At 39.9% G+C, this 22770-nt stretch overlaps 7 protein-coding genes across 7 annotated transcripts; 4 read left to right on the top strand and 3 right to left on the bottom strand.

Moving 5' to 3' along the window:
* Window positions 1-1604: 1604 nt before the first annotated feature.
* Window positions 1605-3516, bottom strand: LOC141841096 (U-box domain-containing protein 39-like). Its single transcript, XM_074729217.1, has one exon. The coding sequence runs from the start codon at window positions 3443-3445 to the stop codon at window positions 1613-1615; it is 1833 nt and encodes a 610-aa protein (XP_074585318.1). The 5' UTR covers window positions 3446-3516; the 3' UTR covers window positions 1605-1612.
* An 853-nt stretch (window positions 3517-4369) lies between these two features.
* Window positions 4370-8174, top strand: LOC141841301 (putative DNA glycosylase At3g47830). The gene is made up of 5 exons (XM_074729447.1): window positions 4370-4792; window positions 4892-5092; window positions 5622-5678; window positions 5753-5969; window positions 7981-8174. Exons 1-5 carry the CDS (start codon window positions 4466-4468, stop codon window positions 8103-8105), a joined length of 927 nt encoding a protein of 308 aa, XP_074585548.1. The 5' UTR covers window positions 4370-4465; the 3' UTR covers window positions 8106-8174.
* Window positions 8175-8207: 33 nt separating this feature from the next.
* On the top strand, window positions 8208-8797 carry LOC141837431 (uncharacterized). The gene is made up of 2 exons (XM_074724837.1): window positions 8208-8216; window positions 8285-8797. The coding sequence occupies exons 1-2, from the start codon at window positions 8208-8210 to the stop codon at window positions 8795-8797; spliced, it is 522 nt and encodes a 173-aa protein (XP_074580938.1).
* A 1177-nt stretch (window positions 8798-9974) lies between these two features.
* On the top strand, window positions 9975-14175 carry LOC141839272 (chaperone protein dnaJ 16-like). Its single transcript, XM_074726986.1, has 12 exons — window positions 9975-10306; window positions 11765-11888; window positions 12051-12133; window positions 12238-12349; window positions 12427-12531; window positions 12656-12706; window positions 12913-12999; window positions 13097-13205; window positions 13276-13424; window positions 13507-13560; window positions 13641-13839; window positions 13931-14175. The coding sequence occupies exons 1-11, from the start codon at window positions 10149-10151 to the stop codon at window positions 13833-13835; spliced, it is 1227 nt and encodes a 408-aa protein (XP_074583087.1). The 5' UTR covers window positions 9975-10148; the 3' UTR covers window positions 13836-13839; window positions 13931-14175.
* Window positions 14176-15271: 1096 nt separating this feature from the next.
* LOC141841071 (copper transporter 5.1-like) lies at window positions 15272-15983 on the bottom strand. The gene has a single exon (XM_074729195.1). It carries the CDS (start codon window positions 15915-15917, stop codon window positions 15489-15491), a length of 429 nt encoding a protein of 142 aa, XP_074585296.1. The 5' UTR covers window positions 15918-15983; the 3' UTR covers window positions 15272-15488.
* Window positions 15984-17533: 1550 nt separating this feature from the next.
* On the bottom strand, window positions 17534-20406 carry LOC141841110 (uncharacterized). Its single transcript, XM_074729231.1, has 7 exons — window positions 20317-20406; window positions 20095-20211; window positions 19530-19922; window positions 18629-18768; window positions 18414-18534; window positions 18155-18295; window positions 17534-17835 (listed from the first exon to the last, which is right to left on the bottom strand). Exons 1-7 carry the CDS (start codon window positions 20383-20385, stop codon window positions 17752-17754), a joined length of 1065 nt encoding a protein of 354 aa, XP_074585332.1. The 5' UTR covers window positions 20386-20406; the 3' UTR covers window positions 17534-17751.
* A 232-nt stretch (window positions 20407-20638) lies between these two features.
* Window positions 20639-22761, top strand: LOC141842002 (uncharacterized). Its single transcript, XM_074730214.1, has 4 exons — window positions 20639-20763; window positions 22212-22251; window positions 22318-22424; window positions 22499-22761. Exons 1-4 carry the CDS (start codon window positions 20683-20685, stop codon window positions 22604-22606), a joined length of 336 nt encoding a protein of 111 aa, XP_074586315.1. The 5' UTR covers window positions 20639-20682; the 3' UTR covers window positions 22607-22761.
* Window positions 22762-22770: the final 9 nt, after the last annotated feature.

Raw genomic sequence — 22770 nt, 5'->3', positions numbered from 1 at the left:
TTATTGTTTATTGTAGTTACTAACTTAAACCATCGCGTAATCTCCGACAGCTATCATGTTAAACTTAATCTTCTCAAAATCTTTTAGAAATCATCCATCTAAAATTGACATGATTGAGTTAATTAGTACGGAACAAATTTATTGTAACTTTCTGATTTACTTCTTCATATATGATTGTGGAACTAACTATGTTGAACCACTAAAATGACAGATTTTATTTTTTGTTAAGATTGATTGACATGTGCACATGTAGCATCGAATATGTGAGCTCGCGTCCTATGATGTAAGAAACAAGATGATTTATCGATGCATTGAGATTATTATATGTACAAATTTAAATTAACTAATAATTTAACTATCATTCTAATACAATAACAATCAATAATATTTATATTTTCATATCATAAAATAAAAGAATATAACATTTCTATTAACACAATAAGAATAATCTTGGTTCATAAGATGATTCAGTTTATAGGTCAACAAAACAGCTAACATAGAAGAATCTATTAAAACCTTTGATTCGAATATTAACGTCGAAAATAATCTTCTAAAAATCTATTAATTCCATAAATTATCAAGCGATAAGCATCCAAAAACTCATTGTTTTGGGAAAAAAAAGATAGATTATTATTGATCAAAAACTAACTTAAAAATAATTAAATAAATATTTAAATAGTTTTAAAATCCTACCATAACTCTGTAAACAAAAATAATTTAAATTATAAAATAGTCCAAAAGATAATAAAAAATATTAAAAATCTTCAAAGTATCTGAAAAGATTTTAAACAATATTTTTTAATCTAAAACTGGACGGTTATGGATTTCACCTATTAATTAATTATAGATTTTTGAACAGACTTCAATATAATATATTATATATCCTATGGTTCAATCCGAGTCAAAGGTTGTGACTTTTCAAATCTTCTATCGATCCAATTTCGATCTTGCTCCGATCTCACAAATCTCACTATCCTATTTTGATTATACTATAAAAAATGATCCTACACGATTTAGGATCGATTCAGTATTATGGATCGTAGAATTGTGCGATCCCACGATCTAACATCGCGATTTTGCAAACAAGGCTAGTGATGGATTGAAGTGGTGTTAGAGTGCTTGCTTGAGCTTATAATAGGACCACAAGACAGGATCTAAGTTCCTGTTTAGGAGTATTTTGATGTTATGTTTACCGGGAGGGGTGTTGTAGGTGAGGGGGAGAGGATCAGAGGACTAAGCATTGAGGGGAAAGAGCGCATAAAATGAATGCCCTCGTGCTGTTTACTAGGAGGGAAATAAACAAAAACAAATATACCGGTCACTAGCCTTTCATATAACAAGTACAAAGACAGCCAAAACCCAACCAACTTGACATTGTCAAAGTACGCGATCTAACGTACAAAGTCAACTCATGAATTGTTTATATTTAATTTTTTTAAAAAAAATAAATAATATCAGTTTATTGTTTTCTAAATAAACACCAACTTCTATGAAACATATGCATATTGACTTTTTAATATTTTATATTCCTTTTTTGTTATTTTTTAAAAATGTATTTCACACTATAAAAATATAAAAAATAACATTTAAAAAATAAACACACAATTTTCGGTCAGAAGTTGGCCGTGTTGGAACGCGACTTGCCCTGGTGGTGGGGCCGCCGGCCAAATGACATCATCCCTTCCGTCACTATGGTGTTCCCGTCCTCCGCCGGGTGGAGCGACGGCGGAGCCGCCTCGTCGTCGTCCTCTGGATTCATCGCCCGTAGCATCTTCTTGGCTATCTTCTGTCGCATGCCGCCGCCGCCGCCTCCTTCGCTTTCCTCCGCCACCCGCATCAGCTCCAACTCGGCCCCTGCTGCCCTGGCCAGACATCGGAACCGGAGGATGTTTTTGCTCATCCCGTAGAGCGCCGTCACGCAGTACTCCTGGAGCGCTTCTCGCGACGGGGATCGCATCAGTGCCGCCACCGCCGCCACCGCTCCGCCATCCATCAGAGCTGGCCGCCCCTCTTTGTTGCCCGCTAGGTTGCATATCAGCATCATCGCTAGCCTTTCCAGAGCCGGACGCCGCGGCGGCGGCGCCTCCTCTTTCTTCGACGCCACCGAGAGCAACGCTCGCACCGCCCCCGGAGCTCGTGCGATCTTTGAGCAATTATCGCCGACGAGAGAAAGGTAGTACAGCGCCGTCCCCGCGTCTCGGCGGCCGTCGTTACCGCGGGCGTTGGGCTTGTAGAAGTAGTCGAGCAACGGTGGGATGGCTCCGAGAACGCCGATCGCCAGGCGGTTCTTCTCCTCGAGGGCGAGGCTGAAGAGGGCGGCAGCGGCGTGGTCGCGTGCTTCCGCGTGTCCGTCCTTGAGCACCTCCACGATCGGCGACACCACGCCCGAATTCGCTATCAAAACCTTACTCGCCGGCTCCAAGGACAGGTTCAGCAATGCGACCGTGGCGTTGGTCTGTACGGCGGCCGTCTGGGAGAAGAGCATAGGGCGAAGGGCGGCGAGGATGTGCGGCGTGCAGAGTCTGATCCGGTGGTCTCCGCTCTCCCTCGTGGCTCGCCGGAGCGACACCAACGCAACTTCGTGCTCGGAGACCTCCGTTCCTGTCAAATAGATCTCTATCATCTCCACCGGAACGTCGGTCCCGTAGGCCAGAGGCGGGGGAATATCGGTGGCCGGTGAGTTCTGGACAACTTGGGATGGCGACGGCGATAAAATGTCGGAGTCTTCCTCGAAGAAAGTCTCATTGACGGAGGAACTGGAGGACGCGGACGAGCTCGAATGGGGATGGGAATGCTGCTTCCTCGTGAGAACAGAGTGGGAAGCAGGAGCACCGGGACTCGCCGCGGCCGCCTCCAATTTCTGCTTCGAACTAATCGATTTCGAGCTAAAGTTTCCATCTTTGTCATCGGCGAGCGCTGAAGCAGCCCGCATTAGCTCCTTTTCCTGCAAGTATCCGCCATAACCCATCGCCGATGCTCCTCTGAAACCCTTTCCCCTGCCGTCCGCCTCTTCTTCCTCCTCTCGTTCCTCTTCTTCTTCCTCCTCCAAAGAGAACTCCGCGAATCTGCTCAACACATCGTCTCTTCGACTCCTCCTCCCATTCGCAGAATAAGCACGAGGAGAAAAACGAGGAGGCGAGTGCGCCATGAGTCGTCGGACGAGGATGACGGCGGCGTCATATGGAAGGGGGAGAGGAGGGCGGAAACCGGAGCGGTGGCACCATTGGCGGATTGTGAGCTTGAGGGCGATGTTGGGGGTGAAATCGGAGAGGGGAAACAGAGGGAGGTCGATGCCCGGAGCTGCGTATCCGAGGTCAGCGCAGGCCTGGATGCAGCTGCGCTCGAAGGAGTGGCCGGAAGGGTGGACGACGACGGGGTCGCCCATCAGGGAGCGAGAGATGGGGCAAAGGTACTCTGCCGGCATATCAGGCCTCAGAGGCGCCATGGTGGTGGTGTTCGGCGACGACGGAGAAGGGCAGTGGCGGCGGCCGCCGTCGTCGTCGGTCTACGCTGCCAGCGTCGTCGTAGCCAGCGCTTATCTTTTTCACGCCGAAGATTTCAACATAATGGGAAATTTCATTTTACCGCTCATATTTTGTATTTTCTAAAAATACACCCAATCGTTCCAAACGTATTTTTTTAAAAAAGAACTGTAAACTAAATAAATAATAATTTATAATCATTATGAATCTAAATTAACAATTAAAATTTTCTATTAGCGCATAAACAATGTTTATGTTATCTACAACTTAAAATACATCTAAACCAATATTCACTTTCTTTTCTTTTGTTTTTATTGATTAAATTAAAGGTAGTTTTGATAACTTAGGAAGTATTCAAAGTCTACGGGCTTCATTCAATAGTTTAAGTCATTTATTTGCACTCATACTTACTTATTATTTATTTTTATTATGACTTTGGCACTTTCTTTTTTATATATATATAAAAAGTGAAATCCATCATCCTAAACCCACATAGTCGGTTTCATGACCATCTATGAAGAGATAAATTAAAAAATTATAATTGATCACGAACCCTAGTTATTTGAGAAAGATACCTTGCGTCACAAATTGAACATATATGTTTAATTCATTAATTTAATTTAATAAATTATTTAAATTTATTTATTTAATTAATTATTATATATTAAATAAATAAATTTTTACTTTTGCTTAAATTGAACATCAAAGTTTGGTCTTATGAATGTTTGAGTCGTTTATCATCCTAATGACAATACCTTAGTGAGGCCCACATGTTGTTTGATTGGGCCGATGGGCCCATTATTTGTCCCAATCCTCTTGTTTAAACTCACGAGGCAAGCCGAATGATGATCACGTTACGCAGCGGCCCGCCGTCAATCACCTGAACGGCCATCCTCCTTACCGCCGCCACCGATCGTAGTTCTCCGCCGCCTCCATTTTCTTCGACGAACCACTCGCGATCGGCTACGTTCCTCCGCTGCAAAATGCCAAGGAACCCTAAGCGGAAGCTCTCGCCCTCGCCTACCCAGTCCATCGAAGCTCTGAAACCCTCCTTCGAGCCCTACCCGGATCTCCCATTCCCCACCTCGGAGCAATGCCAGGCCGTGCGTGACGCTCTCCTTGCCCACCACGGATTCCCCCAGGAGTTCGCCAAGTACCGGAGGTCCACCGACAGCCTGGATGAGGGCGGTGATGCCAGGGAGACGGTCCTTGATGGTCTCATGAGTACGCTCTTGTCGCAGAATACTACGGAGTCGAACTCGAGAAGGGCGTTCGAGTCCCTTAAAACCGCCTTCCCTACCTGGGATCAAGTTAGTCGTTTCTGGCATCCACGATCCGACCTCCTCCATTTTCCCTAGTAGGTAGTAATATTAATCATTCGTGACTTTTATTTTTCTTAATGGGAAAAGATCCTTGTTGCGGACGCAAAGCTGGTAGAGGATGCCATCAGGTGTGGAGGATTGGCTGTGACCAAGGCAGCAAGGATAAAGAGCATTCTGAGGGCATTGAAGGAGAAAAGAGGCGAAATTTGTTTGGAATACTTGCGAAGCTTGTCTGTGGACGAGATCAAAGCTGAGCTATCCATGTTCAAGGGAATAGGCCCAAAAACGGTACCACTGTTTGCTAGTTCTTATTCAATTTAAGTCTGAGAATCTAGTTTGATTTCTACTAGGTAGTTTCTTTTCTACTCGACAAGTTAAAATTTTCGAGGATAAACTGTTGAATGAGTCTCCTTGATTACCATGTTTTGGTTACCTTGTTTGCTACATTTGATTCTCGATATCCAGGGTGAAGAATTGAAGATTTACTATGCGATGTGTTTCCATTGAGTTTTGAGCTTTTCTCGGGCTTTAAATCACAGGCATTGTGAGGTAGGTTTGATTCAATGCGCTGGTTTGTGCTAATCCAAAGGCTTAGGGCAAATTCAATTGTGTGAGCAATTGTATTGCCTGGAAGGATAGGTGATCAAACAATGAATTTTTGCTACAAATCTTGATTGGCAAGAACCTTGTCATTGTTTAACTACAAATCTTGTGGCTTTGTGAACTCAAATTCATCAGATTTTATTATCGTTATATTCTGTGGGATCAAAACGGTCCTTATTTATCAATCATGTTTTAATCACTTTCTACATGCCAGGTAGCGTGTGTTCTAATGTTCCAGCTTCAGCGAGATGATTTCCCAGTGGATACTCATGTGCGCTCTTTTAACTGATTTCAAATTCCAGCAAAGTATCAACTAATATATGCAGAACCATGGTGCTTTTGCAGGTATTTCGGATAACGAGGGACATTGGTTGGATCCCCATTAAAGCAAACAGAGAGCAAGCATATATTCACCTCAATAATAGAATACCTAATCATATAAAGTTTGACCTAAATTGTCTTCTTGTAACTCATGGAAGACTTTGTCACAGGTGTTCTGTTAGAAGAGGTAATCAGAACACGGGAGATGGTTCACAGGCTTCCTGCCCTCTCACTCAGTACTGTAAGAATACAACGAAATAAGCTAATCATTTCCAGCTTGCATCTCTGTAAATCTACATCACCTGTTATCTTTCCCATAAATATTATGAGTGAAGCACTGAAGCTACTGTATTTTATCCTTATGTTGTTTGCAACTTCTGCCTTCTTCAATTTGCTGAGCTGTAACACATTGAACTCTACCTAGTCTGTACATCTGCTTGTCATAGTTGGACCTCATTGGTCATCTCTTACGGTACTTGAATAGTCTTTGACCTAAATGAAAGTTACTTAAGCTGAACTCATATAAACTATACTATGATAATTAGCTATGTTTAATATTGCTTTAAATATAGTGCTCCATGGATGCATCTAACATACTGAAGTTGGTTGTCCCTTTGTGAGAGAAGAATTAAGTTTGTCCCTTTGTGAGAGAAGAATTAAGGTTCAAGAAATCACCACTATATATATTAGTTCAAATAATGATCATCTTATCAAGTCTTCAAGAAGCCCTAGGGTTAAAGTTGTATGTGACAACCTTGGCTAATATGAGATAGTAGTCCAACTTGAGGGGGAGTGCTAATGAATGATTGTATCAGTCAAGGATAGGCAGATAAGTTGTATGTATACTTGTATATGCTATAAGATATGGCTAAGAGGGGAAGCCTGAGAAATAATTCTCTCCACAACAGTGTGTCTCTTTAAAGAAAAACATTGTTTGCAATTGGTTAGTTCATAAAGCAAACTGTTTTTGTCTTTAACCTGTATTGTTTCCTAGAGAATGTAGTCCAAAGCCACCTAATCCTGTTCCTTACTTAAAAAACAATGTAGAAGTTGAAATAGTTCCCTTCCAATTGAACATCCATATCTTATTTGTCCTTGTCCAACAAAAAGGTATTCTTTTTTGGATAGTGTCTTATAGTTCCTTGTTAGCAAATTTAAAAAGGTGATCTTTCATAATTAATGCAATCAATTGATGACTAGTTCATGGATTCTTTTTGTTTTAGTTGTCCACTGGTTCTCTAACTTGTAACTTGCAAATGGTTGATGACTTGCTAGTCCAATAAAGACATTTATTTAAAAGAACAATTGGTTGAGTGGGAGTCTTGCAAGAAAGCAGTAGATTAAAGTAAAACTAGTCTTTGTATAAGCATCGATTGCACCAGGGGCTATCGGTGGACTGCGCAACTGAGAGCTTTCAAACCAATATGTTGGATGGGGATTTGTCAGGAAGAAAGTGGATGTAATCAAGTTTAATATTCTTGAAAATTTTCTGTTCAACTCTTATTCATTGGCTTGTCTTTGTCTATCATAGAGGTTAGCAACTAACTTATAGGCAATCCTATGCTTTTGGTTCTAAAGAAGATATGTTCTGATATTATCAACATTGTTAATACTTGCTTACATCACTACCCACTCATTATATTCTCTTTTTTCTGGCCAAAATTAGGTTGTGTACCTTTAAATCACTCTCTTGTCATCTGCATTTATAATATTCATACTTCTTTTCCTCTTTTATTCACACTCATATGTGTGATTATGCAAAATTGCTGCATAAGTAGTATTATTTGTCTAACTTTACTGGGTACGAGGCCACTCAACCTGCCATAGTGGACCAGTGCTTCAAGATTTTAAGCATGGTAAGCAAAAAACAAGTTTCTTTCCCATTTTTGTTTTATATTGAATTGGTGGGACAAAGTTGTGGAGCTACACAAATGCATCTCTAGCTTTTCACCTTTTAGGATTTCAGTGATATGCTCTTATTCTCACGTTTTATTTGCAAAATAAGTTGAATTTTCTGTCAAGAGGTACTAATCTTAATCTTGTGCTCCTGCTGTTATTAGTATTTTTCACTTTGTTTATTGAAACCCTGAAACTTCCAGGACATGTTATCATGTAGAAGAAAAATATAAAACAAAAGTTGCATCCACTTGGTGATGCTCTTTATGTCTTGCATTCTTTTTTCCTTTGATTGACTCTGGCAATGCATTTGCTGTGGAGAAACATTAATTTACTGATGAGAAAAGTCATGTCAGCTCAGTATAAGGGTGGGCTCGATCCGACTTTGGCTCTTCACTTCATCATAAGCGCAGATCCAATACCTCTGCTGAAGAAATGGAAACTGGTGTTGCAGCACAAGGTTCTGGTTCCAGGCAGTTGAAAGCCAACTCTCTCAATCCAGACAAAGGAGAAGAGAAAAAGATTCGCTTGTTTGGCTTCGAGTTCGATCCCCATAGCCAATTGATTGTCGATCCAAATGGGGATGGGGAGAGTGGAAGCCAGGAGGATAGCGAGAAGATTTCACCTGTCCCTGCTTTCTGCTCGGTCGGTGGACCGGAGGACAAGAAGTATGGGTGCCAGTTCTGCCGCAAGGAGTTCCCGAACTCGCAAGCGCTCGGGGGCCACCAGAATGCCCACAAGAAGGAGCGGTTGAAGAGGAAGAAGCTGGAGCTCCAGGCCAGGCGAACTGGCATCGGTTTCTACCTCCAACCTCTCATCAAAAGCCACTGCTCCGGATTCGACTTATCGGTGCCATGGTACTACCGCGCCGCACCTGACTACCTCATGTTTGAAGAATCCAATGGGAACTTCAAGACTGTGGATCAGAATGCCTTCTCAGGCAGTCTTCTGCCTTCTAAACCACCTACCTTTGTGCCTCATCTGCCAGTCGAGCAGCACCCCGGCTTGCAGGGAATGATGCAGCAGGAGAAACAATTGCCAAGCTGGCCGATCGCCGCCATATCGTCCTCCTTGTCCAGGTCGAAGCAAAGTTACCAGGAGCTCGACCTTCAGCTGCGTCTCGCGGTGAAGTCCACTGCCTGCAACACTACCAGAAATGGGTTCCAAGCTTAGCCAACGGACATGTTCGAGCCGATGAACTCACAATACATGGATCGACCGATTTCCTCGACTAAAAAGCTACTTACTAGGATCTCAATCTACATGGTAGTTTGATCCGATTAATTGTTGCATGTGAATTATATTCTCGCAGCAACTTTTGTTTTCTCTCAGAAGGAAAGCTTCAAGAACTAGACGACTACCCCAACATCGAAGCATCGACTATCGAGGAGTAGCTTCTGTGTGAGATGTACATATTTGCCTCTATAAAACATGAATTCTTTGTTTATATCTTCGTCATCATCTCACCGTCGTTTCTTTTAGCTATTCGAGATCGGTATGTCAATTTGATCTTTTCATTGAGCTTTATGATAAAGATGATCGATCGATCTATGTAAGGTGATTTGAGATGGTAGTAGATATCAGTAAATCAGTGCTCGAAGCTGTCAATGTTAATTTGGCTACAACTAAATGATTCTAAGCTTTTGGATGTAATTTAATACTATTCAAAATGCTGTAGACTATAAATTTATCAAAATGCTTTCAAGGCATTTAGAAATTCTTTGCTTGATGAAATAGGAAATGGTAAAATATAATATTTTTAATTTGAGTGGAAAATTATTATATATATATATATATAAAATAGTTAATAAAAAAATTTGAGATGGAAAATTAAGATGAATAATATTTATATGATATTTTTAAAAATTTTATTTGAAAGCATGTGCATGGAAATAAAAGACAAAACTATGCGCAGCGGGTCTGTTTCTTTTCTGCGTACCGGTGTCCTCACCAAAGGACACCTAAGAGAACTCGAAGGTATAATCATGGGTACATCTGATAGTGACCGAGTATTCCTCAGCGGGTCCCATCGGATGCAGGAAATAGTGTACGTTGGACGGACGAGAAGCAGAGCGCCTGCTCCACCGGGCCCCACAAAATGCTCGTGTTTAAACCCAATTGCGAGTTCGGTATCGAAGTGAGTGATTTAAAATGAGTTGATACAAAAGTAAAGCTTTCACGTCCTGAGTGGAAGGACCCACCGTCCGATATTATAAAATGAATAAATAAACGGTCAGATGTGCGATCTCATATATGTATTTTTATGCGGACGTTAAAGGAGAAGGACCTGCGGCGAAGAATAAGTTCCCTGAGGTACATTTGAAACTCCTCTTCCTCTTTCTCTCTTTTCTCTTCGCCTCGTCCACCGTTCGAGGCGGCTCCGATCGCCATCCCGCAACGCCATTGCCTCGGAGATTGGTTTTGAGAGGTGAGGCTGAGGAAATCCGGGTTGTAGTCTCCGGCGCAGATCGTTTCAAGGAGTTGGGATTAGTTCTGGGAGGCTGTCGCTCTTCAAAGGAGGGAGATGCCTGCTCCGGGGTTCTCTTCGTCGAGGTCGGAGAAGAAGGAGGATTCCAATAAGTCGCCGAATAATCCCAGGAGAGATCCTTACGAAGTTCTCGGGGTGGCTCGCAATGCTACGGATCAGGAAATCAAGAGTGCGTACAGGAAATTGGCGCTCAGGTGAGGACCTGGGTTTAGTTTTCTGCTGCTTGCTATTTGATTCACGCTTATTTCTTGAATGTCGATCCTGTTGGTGCATTTGTTTTTTGGATTCGGTTTGTTATTTTCTACAAGGGGTGTGCTTGGATGAGAACGAAATCCAGCCTTTTGGGTTGAATGAAGGACAAATTTGCTACCAGATATGCATCACACTGGAACAAATTCGAAGTTGAAAATTACATGTCATACACCTTTTAGTTTGCAGTTGGTCTTACAAAGGATTTATAAATTATAGTAGGAAAAACTTGTATCAAGGTAAACAACATTCAACATGTCAACGACGTCCTTGTAGTCTGCAATGTTAAAATGTACACATTCAACATGTACATTTTAGCTTCTCAGTAGGGAAAAAAAAAATCTATATCCCGATGAACAACATTCAGAATGCCTGTTGTCCAATACCTAAGGTGTTTACACTTGACCAGGGTATTGAAGTTTTGGAAACCGAAATCAAGTAGATGCGGCTTTGCTGCTACTACCGTGTCAACTCTGACGAATATATGTTTCATTATTCACGATTGCACAGCTTTCTCCTCTGCAGATAACCACAAGGCTAGCACCCTGATAAGGTCTAGACGAAGTTATCTAGATGCTATTAAGGAGCTTCATTATCCCCCTCAACTCCTACCTTTGGTATATGCATACTATCTGACTGTGGCATCTTTGAGAATACAGATTACAATTTATCCAAATGACTGAACTCTGTGCTCTGTACCATGTCCTTATTAACTAATTCTTGAATTATTGTATGAGATCAGCTAAGACTAATAACATGATGAAATCCAACTGTGAAAAATCAACTTTGTGATTAATGTGTTGCTAATTCTGTTTTAGGTTTTAGTTCAATGTCATAAGATTCATGGTCAAGGTGAACCATAGTTTTTTTTAATCATTTGCTTGTTGTTGTCTACCGCAAAGATCCAAACAATGAAATCCACAAACTCTGAAGCAAATAAGAATCTTTATGTTTGCTAATATATTGAGTTCTACGTCTTTGTTGACACTTTGACTATAATAAAATCCAGATACAAACATCCAGTTCATACTGACGTTGGTTATGCAGACAATGAGCTGGCTGGTTAGACAAAGAAAATGCTTTTCGTGGATTCAAAGTATAAGCAAAATCAGTTTACCATCCAACAAAATCAATTTTGGATACTATATAGTATGCTTCTTACAACTTGGGCATTAAGGACTTGTTTACTTGGACTAATCAATAAGATAATTTACTAAATTATTTATGGCAAATTTGGCTAATCCATATCTTGGAAAGGAATATTTGTTAAGCTTGTGGTGTTCATTCAATGGTAGCTACTTAAGTCATTGCTTGGAAATTCTCTAATGACAGCAATGAACCGAAACTTCATTCAACCAAAACTTCATTGCTTGGAAATCCATGTGGTTGTGCTTACTTTGCAGGTACCATCCTGACAAAAATGCAAATGATGCTGCAGCAGCTGATGTTTTTAAGGAAGTCACTTTCGCATACAGTATATTGTCCGATCCAAATAAACGATGTCAATATGACACATCAGGTTTCGAGGTTCGTGATACAAATTCATTCAAATTATTTTTATATTGGTTCACTTGCCATTATCTTTTCTTGTATAATTCTGCGTACAGCTATATTTACATTCCTCTTCTTTGTCTATTTCATCCTCTCATTTTAGCATCAAATGGATAAGCTAGAATTTAATCTGATCAGGCTATTGAAGCAGAAGGTCAAGAACTGGAGCTTGATCTTTCCAGTCTTAGTACTGTCAACACTGTGTTTGCTGCACTATTCAGGCAAATGCGATCAGTCACTATTCTTGTATCTCATCATAGCATTTTTGTACAACTATTGAAAAAGGATTCCATGACTAAATTTCACAATCTGTTATCCATGTTAGTAAACTTGGGGTTCCAATTAAGACAACTGTTTCTGCAATTGTTTTGGAGGAGGCACTTAATGGTTCAGTTGCTGTTTTTCCGGTTTCGCTGGGGCAGTCAATTTCTAGAAAGGTTAGACTCTGTCTTAGTGGCTTTAGGAGGACTGCATCCCATCCTTTTCCTTTGTTTACTCTTCCAATGTGGCGCAGGTAGAAAAGCAGTGCGCTCATTTTTATTCTGTAGAAATAACAGAAAGGGAGGCTCACACGGGAGTGGTTTGTAGGGTCTGCTCATCTGAGAAAAGCAAATTCAAGGTTAATTCAGCATCTTAGTCCACATTTTAAAACCTCTTGTTCATAATGTAGGTTCTAAGATACTTTTTTTTTTCATTTCTGGAATTTAAAACCTCTTGTTTTACCTTATTTGCCTTTTGTACAGCTACTGTACTTTGAGCAGGAAGAGAGTGGTGGACTGAGCCTCACATTGCAGGTTAGCTAAATGTTAGGCTAACACCTAGCAATAAACTATCATTTGACATTAAATCTACAAAAGAAGACTGTTTGAAGTTCATACTAGATTGTAATCATGTTGAAATTGTCCTCTCTTTGTAGTTAACTTCATGATGTTATTAGATGATGATATATCTTTTAACTAATAGTACTTTTGATGTTCATCAAACTTAGTGAATGGTGCAGGAAGACAGCACTAAAACTGGCAAGGGTGCTTCAGCAGGAATGTTCTTCCTTCGTTTTCCAGTATATCGGTTTGACGCAAGTTATTCGGTAAGGTTGACTGTTTCATAAGTTGTACACCCAACTTTTGGACCATCTAACTCTAATTTAACCTCTCTTTTGTATTGGCCACCTTTGTTTCTTCAAGATATCAGTTGCTAAAGATCCAGATACCGCCTTCTTTAAGAAATTGGATGGGTTTCAAGCATGCGAGGTAAATGAGTTGAAACCAGGCATCCATGTCTTTGCAGTCTATGGTAAGCTTTCTAGTCGTACGATATTACTATTATTTTGCCGAGTGATTTCTTATCCTAGAGTTCTTTCTAGGCGACAACTTCTTTAAAAGTGTAAATTACACAATAGAAGTTATGTCAGCGGAGAACTTTTCAGTTGAAACAAGAGAACTCCAAAACGTGGAAGCGAAGATATTAACTAAAAGAGCTGAGATCTCCAAGTTTGAGACGGAGTATAGAGAGGTTTATGTGCCTCTTGGTTTGTCGATATTTTCTTTACATTGTTCATACGAGTTGTCTTTTCTTCTTCATATGAAATTAACAGGTTTTGGCAAGATTCAGAGAGATGACCGACAGATATGCTCAGGAAATGAAAGGGGTGAGTTCTTTGCTTCGTACACATTTTGCACATTTTCTTAACTCTTACTTGGTCTATTACGATTGTTACTCCGGCTATAGATCGATGAGCTTCTGAAGGAAAGGAATGCAATCCATGCTTTATACACCACCAATCTGCCTTCAAAACGGACCTCCATCAAGGGGTCTAGGTGTGAAGAAGAGAGCTCGACAAAAGAAAAGAAACCAAGGGACCGATCGAGAAAGAAGAAATGGTTCAAAATTCGCTTGAAGGTTGACCATCGAAAATCATGTTAAGATGGTAAGAAATTGCCAATCTTCTACTCGAACCTTCTTAGTTAGTTGTGTTTACGCTTTGTTGCTTTTTCTTCATTCTCCTTGCTGTGGTGTAGGTTTGCTTTTTGAAGCATTTAGAGATGCTGCAAGGATCAATCATGGATGCCTCTCAAGACCACATTTTGTTCTATCTTTCTAACGGTTCATTCCTTTCTTTCCCTTTTTCGTGTTCGCCCGTAGATTATCGATCGCGAATTCTGAATGATATAAGCTGATATTATCTATTATTAGTTGTGATTTTGGCTGTTCGGATATAGGCAATGCTTTGAGTGTATATAAGACTACCATCTATGGTTTTGAGAACCTGTGCATGCTTTCGGGATATAATTGAGTTGTTATGATCAGAATTGCAGAAGAAGACAATAATTCGAATTTTGGTAAAGTCGAGATAATTCTTTTTTTGTTGTGGTCAATTGTAATTTCTCGATTTACCTCCTTATAGATGGTCATGGAATCGATCGTGTGATTTAGAATTTCAGATTTTTTTTTTTTTTTTTTTTTTTTTTAAGAAGAGAACTTGTGCATCCTAGCTTAGTAACTAACTCTTGAGCTTTTTTTATTATTTTATTTAGCTTTATATTGATGTGAATTACATGTTTATCATTATATAATTAGCATGGTATCCAATAACAGACGGTGCAATATTATCTTTAAAAAATATATAAGATAAAAGAGAGATGACAAACAAAATAAAAAGGAACAATTTAATTGAGTGTTACTATAGGTTTCATACAATTCATGTTAAATACAACCATTAGAATAGAGTTCTAAAGGAGTCAAGCTTGTCCCAATGTTATATCCGGATTGTGATTGTGGTTATAAGTTACGGCGTATTTGTAAGAATTTTTTTTCAAATGAAAAATGCAGGAAACTTCGTAAACCGAATTGGCCACCTTATTGAGTCCATGAGACTGATTAAGATTTATCATCATTTTTTTTAAGGAGTCAAGCCGAGTTAAAATTTGTGATTGTCAAATTTATTTGATAAAATAATTAAAATAAATTAAATTTAAATAAATTAAGTTGTTGAAATAATTGTTGAAGATTGATATTATTTTTTTTTATTGAATTGGATAATATATATATATATATTAAACTTTCAATTTAAATTTAATTTAGTTTAAATTTTAATATGTTAAATAAAAATTTTATTAATGTATATGATCAAATTGTATTTATTTATTTTAGAATTTTTATATATATATATATATATATATTAATAAAAAATTTAATTTAATAAATTATGTAAATTTTATTAAATTAACATAAATAAGTTTTTATATTTAATTTAATTGATCTTATGTGTATTAAATTAATCTAAACAAATTTTTATTAAGTACGGCTACGCTAGAAAATAATCGAATCAGAAAGGTCATCATAACCATTATTAACAAGCCTAATCCAAACACACAGAGTAACCACAGATTTAGCATGATTAAGACAGAAGAATTTAAGTTCATCATCAAACAGGATGAAGGTTTGGAGCATATCAAAGAGTGGACAAGATAAGGATAATTATAAAACCATGTACAAGAGATTGGATCAACAAAAAAAAAAAGCGTGAAAAGGGCAGAAATTTGAGAGGCGTAACGTACGAGGAGAATCCGGATCCGATCAAGCGCAGGCGCAGGGGTTCTCCACCACCACCAAGTCCTCCTCCCCGCCGCTGCGGAAGAGCAAGTACCCGACGGCCAGGCCCACGACGACGGCTATGAATACGCCGGCGTTGAAGGACATGACCGCGAGCATGAGCAGGTACCCGATCGCGGAATTGACGCCGAAGAGGAGGGCGGTGGCGAGCCTGGCGGGTGGACCGGCGACGGCGAAGGGAGCGTGCGCGAGGAGAGGGACGGCGATCGGGGAGCGCTTGGATCCGACGGCGAGGAACTTGAATCGGAGTCGGAGGTCCTCCATGTACTGGTAGAAGGCGGCGACGGCGAAAAGGGCGACGAGGCTGAGGAGGTAGGAGGTCCAGGAGTTGGTCCGCCACGAATCGAACAGGATCGTCGCCTTGATGCCCCAGTAGAAGGTCATGTGCATCATCTTGAGAGCTGAGATCGGAGGAACCAGCGATGAAGACGAAGAAGAAATTGGATCGAAGGAGGAAACTCTAAGAAGAGGAGGGTAATTCGTCCCAACCACTCCCAGCTTTAAGGGCGATTTTGCCCCTGTAACTTCTGCCCAGAGTGGAAGGACGAATTCGTAATTTTACATTGAGTAATGGGTGCGGTACAATTTGTACTACCAATCCGATAACTGAAAGCGCCCAATGCACTTAACCAGGATCACGTCCAAATTCCAACTATGGCGGTCGGACTCGAACCACCATATAAAATAATATCTCATTAGACCTCAATTTATTTTTTTAAAAATATCTTTATTTTTAACAACACAAAAATGAATATTATAACAACTATAATATTATATTATAATAGAGGAATGTTGTCCCCGGGGCAATGGTGCAACGGTAGGATATTCGGGTTGTAACTTAGGGACTTACGATTCGATTCCCAGCTACGATGTATTTACAGGAATTTTCCTCCAAATGAGGAACGCAATCAAAGGATGCTGGGCATTTGGATTGGCCGTATGCGCTTCCCAATTTATCCTGATAGTCGGTGGGAAACTTTCGTGGGACCAGGCCGGTCACCCTCAGGGATTGAGTCCAAGACTGACTGGGATTTATCATTTTATAATAGAGGAATGCTATGTTGCACGACGAGGAATCCGTGACTCGTGCGCGACCCACCGTCGCTGCCATCGCCGCGCCGTTTGACCACCGCCGACCACCGCCTCGTGCGCGATCGACACGCCACTAGTCGGCGTTCCGTCCAGCATCGATTTCTGGACGGATAGTGGTTGGAATCCAGCAAAATTCGGCAAAATAGGGTCGACAGTGCATGCGTGTCATTTCCGACCAAATCGCAATCGAATTCCGACTAAATCGCGACCGAGGAAGGATCGGCTTGCGACGTCAGTCCTTCCTCAACCAATCTCCGATCGCAATTTGGTCGGAAATGACCCGCGCCACTGTCGACGGCTATTGGGTCGGATTTCGATCGAATTGCGACTGGAGATCGACCGAGGAAGGATCGACGTTCGTCCTCTGCTGGTCTCCGACCACGATTTGGCCGAAATCCAGCCCAATCATCGTCGACAGTGGCGCACAATGGAGGGGGGGCGGCGTTTTCTGAACAAATTACGCTGAATTCTGACCACTATCCGATCAGAATGCAACGCCGATGAAGCGCACATCGATCGCGATCGAGATGACAGCCGACGAGTGGCCGAACAGCATGATAAGGACGGCGACAACGACAATAAATCAGGGAGTTGCGCACAGGTCGCACAACATAACAAATCCGTATTATAATAATACTATCTTATAACAACTATAATAATATAAATATTTAATCTCTAATCAATATTATAACAAATTATGAATTCTAATTAATACAAGATAATTTATTTTTAATATTATATTATATTATATTAATTATAAAATTATAATTATTACATCTATGTAATTATAATAATTATGAAACTGTTAGAAATAAATATTTTTTTTAATTAAAAATAATATGAGACGGAATCAGACGCTCTTAATAAATGGAAAAACATTCCAAAAAAAAAAACACCTTTTGCTTTTTGCCCTTTACTTTTCTAAAATATCTCTTTAGTCACAATTTCTAATGATCGCACAATGACTCACGCATTAATCTAAAGAACGAGACTTCCATTTTAAAGATACACTGCATGTTCTTTATAACTTTATAAATGACAGGTCTCTGTTCTATCGCACAGTTATCACCTTATCAACTTCGTACCAGGTTATTTCTCGATGTATCGGTTGTCATGGAAATCGTACCACCCTTGCTTACTGCTTTGGCGACGTTAATTCCCTCAGGTTGAACTTGGAAAGCTCCTTGTATCTTTCAACCACTCCAATCATGCAAATGGTCTGACAATAGATCACCAAAAATAGTTTCATGATCAGATAAACTTTAGCCATAGAAAGTGGCTTCTGTCAAAGAAAGTGAAATCAGTTTTAACATGTGTTCCAATCCCAAGTCAAGAACATCATTTCATACTTCATACTGAAGTTTAGTCTTCAACTGGAAAAACTACAACTTTTGGTTGTGCCATGTTGACATGACACTCTTGCATGTTTATTTTAATCTTATAATTTCTTTCACTTAGTTTAATCTACTATCAAATGTAAGGAAACAAAGAACTGAAAGTAGGATCGACAAATGTAAAGTCGTAGAGACGAGACGTACCTTAGCAATCTGAACTATGATGGACTTATCTGGATTTTTTAGGTCCACTTTATGAGGCTGGGGAACAGATTTTGCCACTGCATTTATGATCGTCATCCTCTCAACGCCTGTATTGGCTCGAGCATCGTATAGTACTGCAAACTGCAAGCGCAAGGAGTAGCTAAAGCTATCCTCTCAGCAATTTCTTGAATTAAAGAATATAGAGATACTTGTAGAAGATAGCATGCATAATATCTCAAATTGAACGATATGACCATACCTTTTGTGGAGTAAGAGCTACACTTGGAAAGTTTTCTGCAACTAATGGTTTGATTGCTTGTGAAATCTCCGATTCTGATGCATAACATGTCAACTCAACTGGTAAAAGTCTCAATATAAACCTGGAAGACAAAGTTTGGAATTTGAACAAGTTTTGTTCTTTTATGGTGTTTACCAACAAAATTAACAAAAATTGAGATGGTATCAAAAATGGACCTTGACATATGCTTCCTTGTTGAAGCAATTTTAGTCATCATGTGTTGCACAATTTTACTAGGGCCAGGCTCTCCGGGCCGTTTGTGCATTTGAATAAAGACAACACCATTACAACCAGAGTCAAGGCTCACAAAATGCCTCTGTTTTTACAATGCAAAGATAAAGAAGTGAACATAACAAACAAAAAAAAAACAAATTCTAAAGCATCAAAGAAACATGAAGATAAGTAAATAGGACAACAAACAACCAGCCTCAGGATATGAAGGATCTAATAAACCTAGAAGAAACCCAAATTGAGACCTAGAGTTTACAAAGGATTCTAGTTAGAAGAGAATATATATATATATATATATAAAAATAAAATAAAACTACAGTCACAATCTCTGACATAAGAGAAACAAGTTACATGTCAGCCCTCTTAAGTTGCTTGCTGCATGAAGAAGAATACCAAGCAAGGGCACATCTTGCCTTTCTTGGTAGAGTTCACATAGATTATCTGAAGGTGATAATACTTAATGAGCTGAAAAACTCTTCCACTTCAGGGTTTGTCTTAGATTAGCAATCTAAAGAAAGATAGAAATTGATAAATCTAGTAACTTTTCCAAACAAATTATTGCTGGAATGTTTGAGGTACAAAAAAATAGGTATTTGAGAAGCAAAGTGGCATGAAGTACACGCAGCAATTAAGTAGCACAGACATCAGTAAACAAGGCAGTAATAAAGAAGCATGTAAAGGTATATTGAGATATCATATGAAATTAAAGATCAATGATTTGAGAGAGTATGCCACCAATAAGCTCTATTCTAACTTCCTGATCGTATCATCTTTGAATTTTCTGAACAAATCAGCATAGCAACAGGATAAGATAGATTTAAAAGTAATATTTAAATTAAAATCAACCTTATTCCTATCTCCTAGCTCCTTGAGCTCCTCTTCAATCAACTCATCAATAGGTTTATCCTCTGGTTTTGAATTCTCCATGTTATCTACTTTTGGTGCATCTGCATCTACTCGTTGCTTCTTAGATGGTAAGTCCTCCCTTTCATTTGGAAGTTCTGAGACTTCCAATTCCTCACCGTCATGGAGGAGGGCGGGAGCATCTTCTTTGTCCTTCCTCGTTTGCAGGTCTCCCTGGTCTTGTGGGCGAGCAGTTGGTTCTTCCACATGAGGATCATCTTCTTCATCACTAGAAGAATCAGAATCACTAAATTTAATTTTAGTATTTAGTGGTTTACTAGGAACAGCGCTAGATTTCGCATCCGACTCTTTCCCATGCACTAACTCTTCATAGAACTGCACATTGAAAACAGTGATTTCACACATCCATGGATTGCTATGCAACAACAAAGGCCAACAAGGAGACACAAAAATAAGATGAGAAAGCCCTAATCTTTAATGCTACGTAAATACAGTTAACCTAGACGTAAAACCTAGGAGGAAATCCATTCAGAGAAGAAGAACGAACAGTCTCCAGGAGATTAAGGGCTTCATTGGCCGCCTGGCGCTCCCTCCCTCCGTCGCAAGTAAGGAAAAAACCTTGCACACCTGGACGCAGCGGATATAATCCCTTCCTGACGGGTTTCTGCGCGGCAACGGCACAGATCATCGAACACAAAGTTCAGTTGATGACGCATGAGGAGGAGAGAAAGGCAAAAGAAGGTTAAAAAGTGGAGGAGAGAACATTTACCCCATGGGGAAGATACTTCCTCTTCTTCCCTTTGCTGCCGTTGGCACTAGCCTTGTTGCTGTCCGCCATGGCCGCTCTCTCTCTCCCTCTCTCTCTCTCTCTCTGGAAGACGAGTGGCGTTGTGGAGATTTAAACCCTAAAACCGCCGCAGGTAGTGGGCAGTGGATCCCGGTTCACTGAACCCGATTTAGATAAAGGCGGTTCAACTTGATTTTCTACCATAGTGGTCCGTGAAGGAGGAGGAAAATGCAAATTGCATTATTTAAAGGACCAACGGCAAATTGGCAACAAGTTACAGGGGCCAAATTGAATTTTGTTTTCTTCTAAATGCACTCGTCCGATTCGTGGGCGAGTTGAAGGAAATCGATGGCGGCGGAGGCCGAGAAGGCTACTTCAGACATGGAAGACGTCCTCAAGCCCTTCTACCAAAGGGCTTCTGAAGCTGAGGTACTCTTCTCCATTCCTGCTTTCTTCGTCGATCGGAGTCCCCTCTCGGTTTTCTTCCTCTAGAATCGATTTTTTTTATAGCAATAATCGGGGGAAAAACTCGATTTTTTTAGCGACACTAGTTTTTTTTTTGGGAAAACATGGTTCCGATTCTTGTTTTCCCCCATGACATGATCTGTCTGAGTCATATTTAGCATGACCTAATAGAGTTGTTTGACATCATTTGCTCTTCTCAGTTTACTTATATCTCCATTTACCATACTGTTTGATGGTTAGTGATATGCTTCTGTGCCATCAGGAGTTCACTGAAGTAATTGATTGTAGTTTCCTTTTTCAATTACTGTGCACCAGCTGCTCCTTCTCATGTTTGGTGGCACCTTTTAGGTCAACAAAGTTACACCTTCAACTATTAACACGTTATAGAAAGTGGAAAAAGTTATAGTGCTAATGAAATTAGTACCAGGAGTCCTGTAAGTGATTGCTTAATATCTAAGACCATTAACTGCTAGGAGGACTGTTAATTGGCATAGCACTTATTGGAATATCACAGACCAGTTAATTCCTCAGCTAACTTTAGTTTTATTCATGTAGACAAATTTTCCACATTTTTTCTTCAACTGCTATTTGGGCTATTTAAGCACTGTTTTAGCCTTCAAACTGTATATATTAGTGCCTAGATGACATCCTAATTATCTATTGGTTCTCAGATAGATATGTTTAATAGAGTTTCACAGTATCATTAGTGCAAATCATCATCATTCTTCCTTGAGTCATGTTGTTATACCTCAATACAACCAACTCTAAGTATAGTTCCCTACCTTTTTTTTCAACAAAATACATCACATAGAAATAATTTTCTTAAGACATCCAAAAGTAGTTGCACCAAAATAGCGCAATGGAATTATCTATTTAACTTGAAACTGTTCTAGTTTACAGAATTTCCTTCACCTAATGCTTTCCGTATACTTTCAGATGCTCCTGCAAGGTTCATCTAATGATTACATTCTTCTTCCATTTTTTTCATCTCTTTTTGATAAACTCTACACAATAATTTTCTTGCACTATGTGGTAGCACCATTCGCTTGTTATGCGGTACTTGGGACATGATTTGCTCTAACCAAGGGTGCAACTGGTTATCATGTGTTTTGCCTTTACTGGAAAATACTTACTCAAGACAGCATTAATTCTCATCTATGTTATCGCGGTAATGCTTTTTATCATACTATGTACAAAACCATAGATGGACATCTTTGCGGGAGGATTCTTACCCCTTTGGTTGACGGCACTGCCCTATTCTCACTTCTTGGGAGGCCAATTTGGCCATTTTCTTCCTCTGAGTTTATCTCATTTTCTTTCTTTTTCCTAATCTACCAGTTTATATCTCCTTAAATGATACATTGGTAAAGAACTTGGAATGCCTGTCCTTAACCACCACTTTTTTTTTACAGGATCGATTAGCAAAGTTGGAGGCCTTGCTCGCGAAGAAAGGTATAGTTAAATTACTGCAGGAACTCAGTTCAAATGGTATTCATGTGAAACTACTAATAATGTTAGGCGAGGCTGATGGTGGATGCGCAAACACGGAAATATCGGCCATCATATGTGATTTCCAGTCGAAGCTAGAAGCTGCACAGGCTGAATTAACAAGTGAAAGAGACAAGGTGGTTGCATTGCTCAAATTGCCTCTTAACCATGATGCTCTATTCCAATTACAAGTTTACGCATCGACTTGCAGGCCGCGAAGGAAATACAAAAGCTTACGGCCGAAAACCGGAAACTTCAATATCGGATCGCTCATCTAGTTAGAGCAGTGAAGGATGCTGATGCCAAATTGACAACCTAAGTGGTGGTTTGCAACATAATCTCATACCTTTTCTGTATAGATTCTAGATTGATGTTCTTGTTATGAGTTACAATTTATGTACCTTTTAAGCTTGTGTTACAGAATATCCATTTGGTTTTTGGTTTGTGATGATTCTTATTTTGATTTTGGTGACATGTTTCTCT

The sequence above is a fragment of the Curcuma longa genome, chromosome 11, assembly GCF_044706935.1.
Source record: "Curcuma longa cultivar G26 ecotype Majalengka, Jawa Barat chromosome 11, ITB_CL_G26_1.1, whole genome shotgun sequence".
Classification (NCBI taxonomy): domain Eukaryota; kingdom Viridiplantae; phylum Streptophyta; class Magnoliopsida; order Zingiberales; family Zingiberaceae; genus Curcuma; species Curcuma longa.
The sequence above is the reverse complement of the archived record's forward strand: the minus strand, read 5'-3'. Positions and strand labels throughout refer to the sequence as shown.

Excerpts from the sequence above, each read along its gene's own strand:
- LOC141841096 (XM_074729217.1), bottom strand. The coding sequence starts at position 3,445 with ATGGCGCCTCTGAGGCCTGATATGCCGGCAGAGTACCTTTGCCCCATC.
- LOC141841301 (XM_074729447.1), top strand. The coding sequence starts at position 4,466 with ATGCCAAGGAACCCTAAGCGGAAGCTCTCGCCCTCGCCTACCCAGTCC. Across the intron at positions 4,793-4,891 it reads CCTTCCCTACCTGGGATCAA|ATCCTTGTTGCGGACGCAAA; the intron begins GTTAGTCGTTTC and ends TAATGGGAAAAG. Across the intron at positions 5,093-5,621 it reads AGGGAATAGGCCCAAAAACG|GTAGCGTGTGTTCTAATGTT; the intron begins GTACCACTGTTT and ends TCTACATGCCAG.
- LOC141839272 (XM_074726986.1), top strand. The coding sequence starts at position 10,149 with ATGCCTGCTCCGGGGTTCTCTTCGTCGAGGTCGGAGAAGAAGGAGGAT. Across the intron at positions 10,307-11,764 it reads TACAGGAAATTGGCGCTCAG|GTACCATCCTGACAAAAATG; the intron begins GTGAGGACCTGG and ends CTTACTTTGCAG. Across the intron at positions 13,206-13,275 it reads CCATGTCTTTGCAGTCTATG|GCGACAACTTCTTTAAAAGT; the intron begins GTAAGCTTTCTA and ends AGTTCTTTCTAG.
- LOC141841071 (XM_074729195.1), bottom strand. The coding sequence starts at position 15,917 with ATGATGCACATGACCTTCTACTGGGGCATCAAGGCGACGATCCTGTTC.
- LOC141841110 (XM_074729231.1), bottom strand. The coding sequence starts at position 20,385 with ATGGCGGACAGCAACAAGGCTAGTGCCAACGGCAGCAAAGGGAAGAAG. Across the intron at positions 18,535-18,628 it reads ACAAGGAAGCATATGTCAAG|GTTTATATTGAGACTTTTAC; the intron begins GTCCATTTTTGA and ends TTTGTCTTCCAG. Across the intron at positions 17,836-18,154 it reads TCATAGTTCAGATTGCTAAG|ACCATTTGCATGATTGGAGT; the intron begins GTACGTCTCGTC and ends ATCTATTGTCAG.
- LOC141842002 (XM_074730214.1), top strand. The coding sequence starts at position 20,683 with ATGGCGGCGGAGGCCGAGAAGGCTACTTCAGACATGGAAGACGTCCTC. Across the intron at positions 20,764-22,211 it reads AAAGGGCTTCTGAAGCTGAG|GATCGATTAGCAAAGTTGGA; the intron begins GTACTCTTCTCC and ends TTTTTTTTACAG. Across the intron at positions 22,425-22,498 it reads TAACAAGTGAAAGAGACAAG|GCCGCGAAGGAAATACAAAA; the intron begins GTGGTTGCATTG and ends ATCGACTTGCAG.